This window comes from Pavona decussata, unplaced genomic scaffold (genome assembly GCF_977016875.1).
Source record: "Pavona decussata unplaced genomic scaffold, jaPavDecu1.1 SCAFFOLD_262, whole genome shotgun sequence".
In the NCBI taxonomy this organism is placed as follows: Eukaryota; Metazoa; Cnidaria; class Anthozoa; order Scleractinia; family Agariciidae; genus Pavona; species Pavona decussata.
The window spans coordinates 271583-288787 of record NW_028145665.1 but is presented as its reverse complement, the minus strand read 5'-3'; the positions used below and the strand labels follow the sequence as shown (position 1 = coordinate 288787).

Below are 17205 nucleotides of genomic sequence, written 5' to 3'. Positions count from 1 at the left end.
AGGAGCCGGACGAGCGGAGCGCGGTATGGGGGTGAGAAATATTTTTGTATTCGCCCTACTTAGGAGCCTGTTCACAGGCTACGAATATCAGAATTTGGATATTCGCTCAAAGGACTTTTTCAGGGGATCTATTTTCGAAGGGGGCTTATTATCGGAGGGGCTTACTCTTGATGTCTTTGACAAAAACGCAGCTTGAAACATTAAGCTAACAGTTTAAAACATCTAACCCTAAGAGTCCATGAGCTTATATTCGGGGACGAGGCGGGCTTTATTAACAAAAGGACTTTAGCGTCTGAGATTTGAGAGGCAACATTTGGAGGGGGCGGGGGTGTATCCTACTTGGAGGGGTGGTGGTGTAGTGAAGGTGTGTGGGACTTCCAATGTGAACATCGATGGGTCTAAAGAGACTTAACTGCAGATTATCTTTTTCCAGCCAAGTGTACCGTACGAGCCAGCGAACCAGAACCTTACATCTTTGTTCTCAACGGAAGTAGTTAAGTTTTCTCAGTTTTTTTTTTGCGTCCCTCTTACAGGGAAAATTCCTTCATCGTGGAATTTCAGCGTTCCAATCTTTGCGTAAATTACGACCACAATAATAAACATGCAGATATACAGCGTAGAGTGTGGGTGTCTAGAGCATTACCTGTGTTGGTTTGTCAATCTGTAACAGATGTTGCAGCCCCGAGGCAGCTAGTGTTGGATCATCGTCTCGATGCAGCTCAAGCAGTTCCTAAACGAACAACAGAAATTTGAAGTAAGTAACTATACTTGCTACGAGCTTGGAAACTCCGCAAAAAAGAAAGTGTTCTCTCAAGGCTACGATCTTTCACACACCGCACGGATAAGCCACACAATGATTGAGCTGTACAAGTTTATTTGAAGTAAAATAAAGCACAACGAAACGTAGCAAAATTGACTTTGTTCTTCAAGTAAAACATAACACACAGGGTAGCGTCCCTTGGGTCTTTGCACTGAAGTTCAGAAGCTATGCACAGACGAGAAAAAGAGTGAGATTAGGAGCGTTTATTGGGGAAGAGGCGAGAATAAACAGGATGATTACATTTGATGATTAGGCCATTTCTGAGTTGAGCCTCATTATAAAAGCTGGGCTAAGTACAACTTTTTATTATGAAAATTAGCTTTCATTCAAATGCAAACAAAACTAATTTTCAGAAGAAAACCTTTGCACTCAGCCTCTCTTTCATGATGAGGTTCACAGCAACTCGGAAATGGCCAATACCGCAACGCATAACCGTTGAAAGAAGGCTTTTTACTTCAGTTATTAAACGAAGATTAATTCATAAAACGGGAATAAAAGGTAGTAAGGTCCGTTTACACACGCGCTTTTCAGTGCAATTTTTGCCGCGCTCGAGCTCGGGATGAAAATTACAAGTGTAAACTACTAGTGGCAGCTAGTGTTGGATCATCGTCTCTTTATCCACAGGCTTAAAGAGACGATGATCCAACTTAGCTGCCACTAGTAGTGAAATCCTTAAGTTTAGCCATTCAAATGAAAGCACGGCAAAGGCAAAATTAAGGAATATAGCCCAGTTTCGACCTTACAAGCTCTGAAGGAGAGAAAGAGTTAATCAAAAAACAGAATTTTCGTGGGTTGTTTCGCAACACATACCTCCAATGTATCCAACAGTCCGTAGGGATCTTCCAAACTTGATGGAACATTCTTCTTCGCCTGGGGCCACTTCCTAAGCTTTTCAATCAACTTATTCAACCCTTGAACTTCAAACCGGGTAATGTACACGGGACTCCAGGGTTGCTTCTCCTCTCCCTCTTCGTCCACCTCAGTTGCTTCAGCTGCATCTTGCTCGTTCTCGCCATGTTCATCGTCATGTTCACCGTTTACTTCCATTTTTTCTTCGTTACCTTTATTTTTCTTCGAAGTTGTTTTCTTCACGTTAGCTCCTTCATTCTCCTCCTTCTTTAAAGACTTTTCTTTGTCTTCGTTCTCATGCGCTTGTTTAGCCATCGCCTCGTTCCTCGCGACTCGGCTTGATCTCCGGCGCCCAGGCGTCTCCTTTGCGTCTTCTTCGACGCGCTCTGATTTCGCAGGGGAGCTGGTTTCTTCTTTCCTTTCTTCCACATCAGTTTTTGCGGCTCGTTTGTTTGGCAATTTTACTTTCTCACTGGCTGTCTCCTTTGTCTGTTTTCTCTGATCTTTCTTTGGTGTCAAGTTTAAACTTCGTTCTTGTTTATCTTGCTCCAAAAGTCGAACGTACTTGTCCGCGGCATACCACATGATTTGAGCCAAAAATGGATATCGAAACTTGAGGGGAACCTGGTAAATAAGTACAAAAAAGTTTTAACTTTCACAACACAGAGCGGTTTTCTACTGACTCAAGAGAGTTAACACAATGATTGCTCGCTTTGGTTTTACATATTTTGGAGCTTCAAATTGGTTACAATAATCTTAGTAGCATACTCTATAAAACAATTTTCTATTGAGTGTGGTTGAACCAAACCCAAGGTAATTACTCTGGCCAATCACAACAGACGCAAACAGCGCACGACACCAATCAGAATTCGAGGTAAATGCACGTAACCAGCTTAAAGTGCGGGAAAACGCGTGCGAGCAAGTCATTAGTGGTTTCGGTTTTACTTCTAAGTGTTTGATACAGTAGCGAGAGTTTTTCCGGCAAATCACAGAGAAAATAAAAGCAAAACCAAAGCAAACGCAAATTGCTTTCGAGACCTTGTAGAAGAAGTGAAACCAAACCAACAACACCCATGACTTTCTTGCATTTCATACGCTGGTTTCGGTTTGAGCGTTTTTGTTGCGGGCTGTCAGTGCCCACTGCGTTGCAATCGCATAAATGTGACTTTTTCGGGTTTGATTGTACCTCAGAAATGGCAAGGCGGGATGCGAGACAAGGCTTGCAATCAAGGTACATCGTGGGATGCGATAAAGGCCGGAAATGTTTGAGATGAGATAGCCACAATATAAAAGAAAATAAAATCACTCAAAACTATTTTGTACGGAAATGCTCATTGGAGACACTGTAATCACAAATGGTAGATATTTAAAAAAAAATCCCAACTGGCGGAAGAACGAGCAGTTAGTTATTTACAAGCATCGCCTATGCTTTGAACACGGGACAACCATAAAACAAAAACAGCTGGTGGTAAGAGAGGACGACTTGAATTTGGGAACCCTGGAATATCCGTTTGACGCCATAATCACTAAGCCACACCGCCTTCCAATGGCACAAATAAAAGCACTGCCATATTTTGTGGGAGAAATGCGGTAAACTATTGAGGTCTACGTCGAAAGTGGTTGAAAGCATTAAATCTCCGGACACTAAGCATCTCCTACTATCCAAAAAAGGGATTGTGGTGAGCATTGTTAATGACGCTGAAAAGCGGGGTGGGGCAAACATTAGCGAGAGAGAAATAAAGGTTGGCAAGGCCCATTTTGAACAATGTGTGACCCTCCATGATTTACCTTGGTATTGTCCTCGATCTCGCTGATTTTAATTTGTCCTGGGATGTTAAAACTGTGGATGAAATTACCGCCAAACACAAGCGAGTCATCTGGAGTAAATACAGCATGGATCCACCCTAAGAACCGGATAATCAATCAATCAATCAATCAATCAATCAATCAATCAATCAATCAATCAATCAATCAATCAATCAATCAATCAATCAATCAATCAATCAATCAATCAATCAATCAATCAATCAATCAATCAATCAATCAACCAAACAATCAATCTAAAGACAGCAAACGCTCGCATAAAAGAAACAACGGATTAAGCACCTCCACAATAAAGCACCTAACATGCCAGAACCAATTCAGCCTAACAAATGAAGCAGGTTCTTATACGAAAAATTAGGGAACTTAAGCAACCACGACGACGACCGGGAGGACGACGACCGGAAGTACGGTGAGCGTTACTGCGCAGGTGCGGCCTAAGAAGATCGTCGTCCTGATCACGTCGACGACGTCCGAAGTGGTAGTTTCACGTCGTCGTGAATTGAAGAGTTTACAGCACACTAAAAGGTACGAATTTACTATCATTTGTCGCAGTTTATAACTGATTGGAGTTTTAATTCTCTTGTGCGTTTGTTTCAAGCTCCTTTGTTCGGTTTGATGAAGAGAACCAATTTATTTGAATCATTGCTTTTCCTTCACACAGATGACAAGTGACTCGAGCCAGGGGAAGAAAGCTGCATAAGTTTTTTTTCAAGTTATTTGATGGAAGAGTACTGATTTTCACCTTTCTTGAATGAAGATATTTAGATGGTTATACTATACACTTAAATGTTTGATTGCAAATTGAAAATTGTCGGAAGTAACTTGCAGATTAACCTTTCAAGCGGCGAGTGATTTTATCAGATTGTTTGTTTACAGTAAGAGATTTTAGCATCGCGCTTACGGCAAACATCAAACGCCAGGCTGAAATTTTCTCTTTGATGAAAAACAATGAAGCTTTTTTTGGTTTAAGTTTGTCTCCACCCAGTAGGCGACAGCTTTCGAGCAAACACGAAAAAGAGAGAAGTGAGTACGAGAAACACAAGTTTATGCATTTTAGAACAAACAGCGGCTTGACGTTTCCCGTTTGGCGTTAGCCGTAAACAAGAAGCTAAATCTCTCTAGTACCTAGGGTTAAGGCTCTCGAGTTTTGCAAATTGGTTTACGAACTATTGAAATGATTTAAGACCATTGTACAACTAAAACGTCTTTTAAAACTTGATTTCAAGGGGGAAAGCGTGAGACCGCCCATTGCTAGAACTACTCGATGTCTGTTGTTGTCATTTAACTTGCCAAATAAAGCTAAGCTTACATTAAATTAAATAGACAAAAATAAATAAACCTGTATCATTCTGAAAATCAGACAAACATGGCACAAAATCAGTGACATCCCAGAAGTTTCAAATGTCAAATAATATCCGTACAACATAGTATTTTTTTTTTTGGGTGTTTAAATGCAATTCAGGCGCTACACGTTTAGCAAAGAACTTGCAGATGAAATTTCAGCACGTACAAATGAAGATATGCCTGAAATTGAGTAATTTGCGTTCGATCTTCATATTTAGCGGTAAATTTGACAGCAAAATTTCATATGCTTTTACAGCCAAATATATCAATAAGGTTTTAAAAAGAGGATTAATTTATTTCTAGCAAACCTCACATGACTTTCTGCTAGACTCAATCAAAACAAACTTTTTTTTATTTACTTTGGTAGGAATCCAAACTTTGTGTCGAGTAATGAACACGATATTGTAATGTGCCGGGAGGTTCTTATTGTTGAACGTTACCGATTTAAGATCAGAAGCCTAAGTCTCTAAACGATGTCATTTCTTGTAAAGAAGCGAAACTGAACGAAGGTTTCAAACGTCGTCGTCCTTGAAAACTTCACTGCTTAAGTTTCTTTTTCCCGCCTAAAACGACGTTCTCGTTCCAGTCCCTCCGCGTTTACTTGCCGTCGTCGTCCTCCCGGTCGTCGTGGTTGCTTAAGCTCCCTATTACTAAAGATTAGACAACACTGGGGAAGATCCAATTAAGTATGTGAGCTTGCAGCATGAATTCATCAGAAGGGTTTAAATAGGCTATGTTACATATTGTAATGCATTTGATTTAATTTAATTTTTAGTAGATACTGCACAACATTTCCAGAAACAATTATTAAAACCTCTTAAAAACCCCTCCGGGTTGCTTTCTCACCACGCATCCTATATATAAGAAACGCATCAGCCTTCAACAGAAAATCACAGGTTCTTTTATGCGGGTGTTTACTGTATGGCTTCCTGTGAATATTATGTTCCGCATTTTGACTCTGACTTGTTTCAAACTTGACCATAAACATTGGCAAGCACAGTGATAACACTTCTGAAGAAGACTGGGGAAAAAGTTAACAGGCCAGATTCTTGATTCTCAGGTTCAGCATTGGTCACCTTTTAAACAACTGGGCCATACATCATAACTTGGGGGTGGGTGTGGCGGTGGATTCAGGCCGGCCTCGTTTCTTCTTCCGTCTTCTCACTTAACTCTGGGAGAGCAGGGATAGCGCAATGGTGAGAGCACTCGCCTTCCACCAATGTGGCCCGGGTTCGATTCCCGGAATCGGCGTCATATGTGGGCTGAGTTTGTTGTTGGTTCTCGTCCTTGCTCCGAGGGTTTTTCTCCGGGTTCTCCGGTTTTCCTCTCTCCACAAAAACCAACTTTTCCAAATTGCAATTCTTTGAACGAGCTCCTAGAGCTCTTCGGTGCTTCGTGGGTAAATAAATTACAATTACATTTAACTCTAAAGCCGCCTTGCTTACGCCTCTACTGGTGCAATCTATAGTTTTTTTCTTTATTTGTACTTATCCTACCTCTGGGGTCAATTTAATAAAACTTTTACACTTATAGCTAAATATCTGGGCCCTTGTTATTACACGAGGGCGCAGAAAACGAGTTCAATAAACACAGTTGGAGGTCTTTAACGACGATTATTGAACGCGTTTTAAACTTCTTATTGACATCTTTCTTGTGTTTGTATGTTAAGGCAGGTGTCCAGCTTTTAACAACAAGTGTCCAAGGTTCATTGGGTTATAGATCATTTTCGATTCTATAATTACAGTTTAATAGCACATTTGTCAATCGGGATAACTCAAAATTCACAGAAACCTTGTTCTTTGGTATCTATTCAGTTTTTGGAATGTTCTGCCGCCCTAAGTAAAATGAACGGAAAGCGGTTTACTCGGAAAAAGGAGCGGCGTTCTTTTTGAAATTGCTATTTTGTGTATTCCAAGGCCGGCTAGAGCAGTTTCCACACTGCTTGTCGAAAGAAACCTTGCATTTACTCCCGACATATCAAAACTAGGGCTTGCTTGGCAACACAAATTATACCACTACGTCTTACAATACATTCGTGAAAAAGTTTTGGCAAAATGAAAACCTTTGTTGACTTTATCTTCTGGCCAAAAGAGTAATATCAGTCTCATTCGCCTCTTACCTGTGGGAATCAAGAACGTATCCCCTGCTTCCAGGTAAACGCGGCAACACTTTTCCACTTGGTCACCAAAGAAGACGTTCTGTTGTTTTCCAGACAAAACCCACTGTTCGTACAAATGCAGGTTTTTTTCGGTCGGTGGAATTAGCCAAAACACCTACAAGATTTGAAAAGATTTACGACAAGAGCATCAAAACCTCTCTGTTGGCAGATTGGTAGGTAACCCTAAGTTCCCTCCTGATGGAGCTAGAGGCAGTGCTAGTTAGCGCGTGAGGCTTTAGACCTGAAGAACCAAAGAGGCCAAGCTAAATTGTCGTGTTGTTTCCGTCCTCTGTTTTAGAACAGAAATTTTACTATAGTTTGCCTCTATCCACGTGTACAAAGAAAGACGATTATACAATTTTGAAAACTAACATAACTGTTAGAAAAGAAGATTAAAAGACAAGAATTCATTTTTGTAGTCTCCTTTCAAAGCGATCCAATCGTAAGCTTTAAACTCAAGGCAACCGAAAAAGTTCTTTGTGGATGCTAAAAGTTCGTGTTTGACTCAGTTTATACAAACAAACGCACTACACAGGGAAAATTAGCGGAAAGTAATTTCTGTGGAAACAATTTTTCGTTACAATTTTACTTTTATTTTTATTTATTTATTTATTTTTCCGATTCGTGAAAATAACCGCCACAATTAGAACGCACAGAAATGACACACCATACGGTAGCTTTCACGTTACCTACAGCTCGGTGACAGCGTCTGAATGGTGTAGCAGGACCGAAGATTATAAATTAGTTCTCTGTATCGAAACTCAAATTTGTTTTTTCAGCGCAGCTTGCGTTAAGGACTAATCTATAAGCAGTAAGTTTTCAACACTTGTAGTTACGATAAAAGATTGAAAGATTGTTCTTCCATTTTGCAAGAAGTTGAACTCAATTTTGTTTTTTTTTTGGGCAATTTTGCGAAGGGCTTCCATTTTGAGAATGATGATTATTCTAGTAAGTGACGCAGGCATACTCGGAAAAAAGAAATCCGAGTGCTCCTATCAGGAGTCGAACCTAAGATCTTCCGATTACTAGTTCGGATGCTCTCTGACCACTGAGCTACAGGAGACTCGTGGGAGCTAAGGCCATTAAACTAGGTTCATGGGACACACATCCTGCATACTGCTAGGATTTGAATGTCAAACGTGTGGTATATGAAAGAAATGTGATGGTATATTTCCAGCCTGGTGAATGAATGAGAATGATGATTATCTAGAAAGTGACGCAGGCATACTCGGAAAAAAGAAATCCGAGTGCTCCTATCAGGAGTCGAACCTAAGATCTTCCGATTACTAGTTCGGATGCTCTACCACTGAGCTACAGGAGACTCGTGGGAGCCAAGGCCATTAAACTAGGTTCATGGGACACACATCCTGCATACTGCTAGGATTTGAATGTCAAACGTGTGGTATATGAAAGAAATGTGATGGTATATTTCCAGCCTGGTCGATTTTGTTTTAAGGAAAGTAGGAAAGCAGTAGAACATAGCCGCATCATCTTCTTGAATTCTACAAAATATGAAGTATGTTGATCTGTCTTTCTGGTTGCGTTTACAAAGCTTTTATTAGAAAGGAGCTTGAAGTTCCAGAAGGATGGTTGCTGCACTCCGTATAAAGGCGGAAAATAAATTTCTTTGGACACATGAAAAAGGCCGTGCTGGAAGGACAAATACCTGTCAAAAGATCTCGAGGCAGACAGAGAAGGAGATGGGAAGATTGCATCAGCGAGAAGCTTGGATACACTATGAATGAGGCTGGGAGATTAGTACAGGATCGCGTTCTGTACCGAGGTACCGTGCATGCCGCCTTGTCCTGATAAGAAAACGTGACCATTCATTACAAAGCTTAGCCTAGACAGTGGTTTCTGTCCTTCCACTTACCTTTCTACCCTTCATGATGTGGTACCAAACGGATGTTCCACCAAAGTCGATGTGGAAATCCGTGTAGCAGCCTCCCACACTCATCAACACATACCTAAAAAACAGCAACAAACAACTGTTAGCTCGAAAATTTTGCTCGCATACTCCTAAATTCGATCCACGTTTCGAGCTTGCGAGTCAGAAAAAAAACATTCACCAGTAAGTCTGTATGCTAAATTTTACATAGAAACGGGCCAAAAAACAAAACAAATAAAAACAAAACAAATAATAATAATAATAATAATAATAATAATAATAATAATAATAATAGTAATAATAATAATAATAATAATAATAATAATAATCTTTATTACAAAACCTCAATTAAAATCCTATTTACAATCAACCTGCTGTTACAAAAAATCCAGTCAATTCATTAATACACTATTCATTCACAAATTCTAAAAAATAGAACTTAACCTTAATAATAATAATAATAATAATAATAATAATAATAATAATAATAATAATAATAATAATATCAGTCAATCAATCAATCAATCTTTATTTCGCTCTAAACAGTTAACCTAATTGCATAGATACATTACGTTACGATTAAAAATATATATATATATATTTAGAGCAGGAACTCTCGACAAACCCTTTAGGGCTTAACGTGGAGAGCCCCTGTTATTTATAAGTATTAATAATTCATATATAGACAACTTGTGCAACGGTTCCCATTAGTATTCCGCTTAGCTACCTATAACTTAGGCTGTCTACTAATACTAGTATAGTAGGTCGAGTTAATATTTTTTGATTTTCTTCTTACAAAAGCCAAATGATTTTGAGTTCTTAATTAATATGGGGTTGTTCCAAATTTCACATCCTTTAAATCTGATAGAATGTTTTTAACAATTTGTGCGAACGCGTTCTTTGTGGATTTTAGATCATGCTTGTGGAAATGGTTATTTGACTTGAAAAAATGGTTGAATGTCGCAGGAAGCGTTTTCGTGAAATATCTAAATGTAAATAACGCTATAGCTTCATTGTTCAAATCATCCATCGGTAGAATAGATAGATTTTTAAAAAAGAGAGCGCGTATGATCTTTAACATCTTAAAAATGAAATAATCCTGATTGTTATATACCTAGACTTTCACTCAACAAAACGAAGACTGTGATTAGTTGATTCTTGGTCACGTGCCCCTGATCAAATACAAATGTATTCCGACCGGGATACAATTCCGCAGTTGTTGCCCTCTCAGTTGTTTGTTTGTTTTGCTGTGATTGTTGAAGGGAAAGTCTAAATATATAACAAAGTGATGTATAGTCCCTCGGGAAACTAGTTAGTTTTGTTTTCCCTCGAGTCATGGAACGAGTTGCATAAAACTTAACGGCGGGCGTAAATGCTATTGTAGGACGTTAAAATAGTGAATGTGACTGGGATGAAGGTCTTGAGTTAGTAGTTACGCCCGACGTTAAATTTTATGCAAGTCACCCCTGATGTTTCCCTCGACTTCGTCTCGGGAACTGTCAGGACTCTCGGGAAAACAAAACTAACTGTTTCCCTCGGGACCACACATTAAGTGTATATTATTTTCTCTTGTAATTTTCTAATAGGTTCTAGTCTTGAGGGCTATGTGTTCCCCCATGTTATATTTCCATTTATTAAAAACTGGATCATTGTATAAATTAAATTCCAGGGTTTTGATTGGCTCAGAGTCCATGGTATATGAGCAATTATACCATGCCCGTGAAGTAGCGACCATAAATTGTTTTCTGGTTGCTCTTGAAAATGAAATAAACAAGGCCTACCAATATTACTTGATTGGTTTTAATAAAACAATTATTCCACTCGCGCTTGTTGGATATGAGATGATTATAGCCAACTCGGCGCTACGCGCCTCGTTGGCTATCTGTCATCTCATATCCAACGCGCGCTCGTGGAATAATTGTTAAAACTTAGATATGGATATATTATTGAGTAACATAGCGTTCTCAGTGTCTGAGAGGATAGGAAGTGTCTTGCTTTACAAAGAATACCAGTTGTTTTCGCTACTTTATTTACAATATGGTTAATATCTATTTCCATGTTAAGTTAGAATCAATGTATATTCTTAAAAATTTGGTTGGTTCCACTTGTTTTATTTCAGTATCGTTTATTTTGATTTTTGTTTTCCTTTTTGTTTTCTTTTTGGTTTTAAAAAGGATAATGTTTTTTTTATGTCTAGAGAAAGTTTTGTTTGTTTGTTGTCACAGATTTACTTTCTTAAATTCATTGTTACGTGTTTCTGTCAGGATTTTGATATCCGTATGTTGGTAAAAATGTTAGCATCATCGGCAAAAAACAATAAATGGCAAATATTTTAGAGCTTTTGAAAATATCATTAACATGCAATAGAACAAGGACTGGGCCCAAAACCGATCCTTGAGGTACGCCACATTTAACTAATTTTCTATCAGATTGGTTATTTTTGAATTTCATTATTTGATATCTGTTTACTAGATAACTTTTAAACTATTTTAGTGCAATTCCTCTTACCCCATAATGTTTGTACTTTGAGATTATAATGGAGTGATCAATGGTATCAAAAGCTTTTGATAAGTCTAGGAAAATCCCTGCTGTTAGCTTGTTTACATCTATCGCATCTGTCAACTTAGTCGTCAGCTCAGTTATGGCCATCTCTGTCGAATGTTTTTTTTTTTCCCCCGAAATCCATATTGGTTGTCACAAAGCATATTGTGTCTTTCAATGTAATCCATTAATCTTTTATGCATTGACTTTTCAGTATTTGTAAAAAACATGACAGGACAGCCACAGGTCTGAAATTTGTAAACACAGATTTGTCTCTATTTTTGTAAATTGGTGTAATTACTGAAATTTTAAACTGTCAGGAAAGAGACCAGTTGAAACGATTTATTAAAAATTCTTGTTAGTGGCAGTTTGGTAAAGTGCATTATTACTTATGGACTGAACGCATCATAGCCAGTTGATTTACTTGGATTTGTAGCAACCAATTCCTTTTATTTACTTCTTCCTCTGTAACAGGGTCAATAAAGAAACTTTGTGATAACGTGTGTCGCTCATAAAAGATTTGAACGATGTGGCTCCAGGTGGTATTTTACTTGCAGGATTTGGTCCTACATTTGTAAAATATTCATTACATTTATAAGATATTTCAGCCGGGTCGGTTATTTCTTTATTGTTATGAACAAAAGCTTATTTATAACTTCGTTAATAAGAGCCCGTGTCTGGCGTGTGTTGTTCCTTGTTTTTTCATATTTTGTTTTGTAATATCTGTTTTTGGTATTCTTAGCAGGTGATGAGTTAAATGTATTCTCAGCTGTCGGAGTCTTGATTTACTTTTTGTATAGGTTGTCTTTCTTTCTTTAGAGATCTGAGTAGTCCCTTTGTTAACCAAGGTTTATTGTTCAGCTTGTTTTCTTTAATTCTATAAACATTCAGCGGAAAAGCCTTATTATAAACATGAGTTAGTTTTTCTTGAAATAAATTGTATGATTCATTTGGGTCATCAAGTGTGTATATCTCAGTCCAGTTTTCTTTATTTAGTTCGTCTATCATCATTCCTATGTTTTCAGGCGTGATTTGTCTTTTTTAACTTCCGTTATCTTTTCCTTCAATGTTTTGTCTCGTTTAATAGGAATGATTGGTAAGTGATCTGATAAATAAGATACCATTAATCTTATCAAGCAGTTCTTCAACGAATTCTTCAAATTCCCTTAAAATGCTATTCGGAGGGCGGCATAATGACCATTGTTTTGTTATCGAGTTTAAATTCAACAAATAGCGATTCTAATATATACTGCTTGTCTGTTGAAAGATCTTCGCTGGTTTTAAAGTCAATATGGTCTAATATATATCCCCACACCTCCTCCGATTCTGTTGTTACAATTGGCTTTTAAGAATTTGTATCCAGGAATATCATAAAAAATTTGCAATGTTATCAGTTATCCACGTCTCTGAAATACCAATTGGAGAGAAGTCTATCTTTAGTGAACTTAAATAGGTACAGAAATCATCGAATTTGTTTTTAATACTTTTTACATTTAAATGGAACAAGGAAAGTTCATTCTTAACATTTTCGTTATCTAAGAGATTGTTAAAACTCTCCCCAGTGTAGCGGCATCTATCAATTGAAATTTGTCTTAGCAGTATGCCAAGAGTATGCCTGTGTCATTTACTGATTAATACATCATTCTCAGATAATTATTGTCTGGATCGATGGCACCATCGGATTGTAACTAAATTTTGATGTTGTAATTGTTGTTTAAAAAAAAAGGAATTGGATTTAAGACTGTTTACTTTTGCCTTTAATATCATGTCATGAATATTGTCATCAATGGTAGCTATATCATAGAATTCAGGATCATTTAGGTTACTAAATGGTACGGAAAGACATTTTGCGCAATACCATAAGGACCCATAAGTGATCTGTCTGACCACTGTGGGGATTTTCAGTGATTTTCATTGTCTGAGTTATTATAATAAACAGATTCTTTGAAACTCAGTGGTTAGCAAACGTTTCTCGGTTTTTTATTTCGATTTTTGTTGTGATCTTTGCGTGATTCCTTTGCAATTTGTTGCGATGAAAGCATGCAGAGAGCATGCGACTTCAGACAAAAGAAAAAAAAAGAAAAACAATGAATGTCTGTGCACGAAGTCTGTAAACTGATACAGTTGTGACCCGACTACAACCTCTTAGTATTTTTGGAACAGCTATTTTTGAGTACACTGCAAATTAAATAATAATTGAACAAAAAGAAGTGTGACGTATCTTGGGCTTTAACAAACATCGATTTACAAAAAATGTTTTGCGCCAAATGTCATACACCGCATAAAATTTTACAAGATCAACTAATGAAATACTTAAACCGATTATTGGAAGCAGTGTCTAAGTTATTTTCATGTTGAACTTGTAAATTAACCTTTCCAAGCTGCAGCGATTGTTAGTCTTGATACAATTGACACTGGATGTCGATACAAACAAACAGTTATTTACTAGTCTGAAGCAAACGTTAAAATCTAACGTTTTGATGAAAAGTTTATGTCTTCAAGGATGTTTTACTGAAGAGGTTCGATCATCATACGTTTCCGATGGAGCAAAAATATAGAACTTAAAACTATAAAAAGATGACACGCATTAAACTTAAACCAGTTTTCGCTCCATCAGTAACTGATAAAAACCAAAGCTTTTCGATCGAAAACTGCAACCTTAGTTTTTTTTTCTTTCTCAAAGCAATAGTTAGCCTCCCACGCAGGGGAGCGTCTTACCCTACTCCCCAGCGTCAAACCTGCCAAACATTGGATGACTGTACATTTGCTGCGGTCGCACAACAGAGTTAATACTGACGTTTAAATCAAATTTTAGTCAATTTGGAGATAGAAACAGTTCAGCACCCAACAATAGAATCTAATGTAAACACTCGTGTTAACTCCATAATGCGACCGCAGTCATTGTGTGTAAAGCAAGCTTGGGGACGCATGACTCAACATCCATTATCTCTTACATTGTCTTAGCTTTTGTTGACGCTGCGCAAAGTCGTGCAATATACAGAGGTATTCAACTCACCTCTGATGGCTGTTAAAATGCAAATTTTTTACAAGTTCGTGACACAAGTACGATTTACCGCAAATGCAGATATATTGAAGCATACAATTTGCAGTAGTGTGTCAAATGTACATGGCGCACAAATTGAACCAAGGAAAGCTATGTTCCTGTTACAAAGGGATTCGACAATTACTTTGTCGAAGATGGTTATACTTGAAATCTCTCTGCACTAGTCTACAAGCATGAAAGCGCTACACTACAAACTTTATCAACTATCAAATCAACGTATATAAGGTTTCATATCTCCAAAGACATAATTTTACACCTTCAATTTATCCTTAATTTCTGTGTTCTGTATGACAGGTTGAAATATCTTGGGCACCTTTCATGAAACAAAGGCCCCCTGAAATCTCCGAGAAGAGTAGCCCACAAGCCAATTCCTAGAATAAACCCTGGCTTTGGAGTACCGTGAGTTAATCGCCTTGATTGGCATGCAACATGCACGTTTTCAAGCACCATGAACAGGAAACAAAGCTAAGTGTATACTAAAGCATGTTGTATAGGTTGCACAAGTCTTTCTTTCAATTACCGCTTTTAATGAGATGCTAAGTCACGGGCGCCTTGTTTTCAACGAGCGGCATTTTTTTCGAGTTGTCTTCGTGCGGCTTATTTATGCTATCTCTCTTTTATACCAGCCCTAATTTCTTTACCTTTTTTCATGAAATAACTTTGTTCATGCACATGCATGTTTGTTTCTGATTGGCTAAGTAATTGGTTACAATATTTAACTTGATTTTTTCCTAAGATTACTTTGCATCAAGTGGCAAAGTCGCCAATTATTATGAATATTCCTGACTCCAACTTAAGTACGTTTTCGCAGTTAAAAAGCTGCGTTTTTGTAAAATTATGAATGCCTGTCACACATGTGTCATACATTAAATGTAACAGAAACCTCAACAAAGTAATTGTGTTTCAACACCTGTTTAACAATCACTTGGCTCTTCCATACTTCCTAGAGTTAAATGACAAGTATGTAAAGTAGTTCTAGAATTGAGTCAGTTGATAAAATCATCTCGTTGCACCATCCAAACGAACGTTACCTACAGTAACTTAATGTAACTTAATGTGGTGCTGTTTACCTTACCTTACTGGGTACTGGTCTTAACTTAGAATCTGTGAATGAAATCTTAAAGTGCTACCATTCAAGAAAGAGATATTAAGCACTATGTCTACATAGTTCTGTTTAATACTGTATGCTGTGCAAGGTGAAATATTAAAGAGTTTCAATTCAAGAGAGAGCTTCTTTAACGTGGTATTGTTAATTTAGTGCACTAAATTTACATTTGAGCCTGTGAAGCAAATCTTCAAGTGGAACAGTTCTAATAAAAGCTATTTGTCAGTGCCTTCCTGTGGCTCTGTTTCTTAAGTGCTGTGCAAAATGGTCTTAACATGCCTGTGGAAAAAAAATCCTTATGTCTGACCATTCAGGTAAAAGCTACTGAGTAGTACTTTCCTGTGGTGCTGCTTATTTTGCCATACAAGGTGTTTCTAACTTTTTGTGGATAATATCCTTAAGTGTCACAATTCATGTAAAAGCTACTGAACAGTACTTCCTGTGAACCTGTTTTTGTTCTGTGTAACCATTCAAGTGAAAGTAAACGAGCAGTTCTGTTTCTTGCGCGTTTGAAGTCGATGTGTAAAATACTAAAGTGCCATTGCTGTCATACTGTATATTATAATAAACAACGTGCAATGGAGTCTTTGGAACAATTCCCAAGTGTGGACGTAAATTATTGAGCAGTGCTTTCTTGTCGTGGTGTTTGTTCTTCGGCTTACCGCAAGAGAGACAATTTCGGAAACGCGTCAAATTGTTCCTCAACAATTTGTGAAAGGTTAACCAATTCAAGTGTGGTTCTGAGTGATATTTGCCGGCGGAAGTTTAAATTAAAAGAATTAACAGAAGCTGAACACGTACGCAGTACAAGGCCCCAGATTAGGAATACTGCGTCTGTTTTGCAACATAGATTCTTATTTACAACTTGCATTTTGATTTCAATCTTCGTTGGGTAAAGGTCAAAATAACATGACAACACAACCACGTTATCAAATTGCTGAAAGAAATCAAATAATATTCGACGAACAAGCAGCACTTAGTTTAATCCTTTCGAAGAAAGAGTAACATTTTTTAGTCAACTATCGTGGTTCCAAACACGTTACCTATTCTTTGGATGAAAGCATAAATTGTGACAATTTAGATGAAAGCTATTTAGCCGGCCGTTCTATCTTGGGGTGCTATTATTGTATTACACTGTACACTGAGTCAGTGGATGAACTGATTTTAATTTACAACTGTTAAAATGAAACGTTTAAAAGCAGTTCTTTCTTGTAGTGTTTTGCTTTCCCAAGAAGGTTCTTGCATGTGTCTATGGGCACTACTTGAGCAATATTTACATGAGATGCTGTTATGCAACAGAAGGTGATCTTGAATTTCGAGTTGATCGTTCAAATAAAAGGTATTTGAGCTGCATCAACAGTACTTTCTATCACTGTAAAACAGCACTGCTACTTGACGTACTCCACGAAAGGTGGTTCTATTAGAGTACCTGGGTGAACTTTTCTTATCTAGGACCATTGAAGTGAAAATTGTTCAGCAGTACCTTCTTGTAAATGCTGTTCAGTGTGAATGTTATAATACTCGAGTCTGTGCATGAAATCCTTAATTGCGACCATTCACACGAAAGTTACTGAGCATTATTTTCAGTTGGTGCTGTTTCTCAAGTAGTGAC

General features: G+C 37.7%; 1 protein-coding gene across 3 annotated transcripts in view; it reads right to left on the bottom strand.

Annotated features, from left to right (window-relative positions):
- Positions 1 to 17205, bottom strand: part of LOC146455974 (lysine-specific demethylase 2B-like) — a 36223-nt gene that overhangs the window by 11809 nt on the left and 7209 nt on the right. For all 3 annotated transcript variants that reach the window (XR_014858891.1, XM_085093588.1, XM_085093589.1), the window contains 5 exons: positions 8869 to 8962; positions 6957 to 7110; positions 3458 to 3573; positions 1631 to 2293; positions 644 to 730 (listed from right to left, as the gene is read on the bottom strand). Coding sequence is in view for 2 of the 3 variants with exons in the window: in XM_085093588.1 (XP_084949714.1) it covers positions 644 to 730; positions 1631 to 2293; positions 3458 to 3573; positions 6957 to 7110; positions 8869 to 8962 (1114 nt within the window). In the remaining variant the exon portion in view is untranslated. The remainder of the gene's footprint in view (positions 1 to 643; positions 731 to 1630; positions 2294 to 3457; positions 3574 to 6956; positions 7111 to 8868; positions 8963 to 17205) is intronic.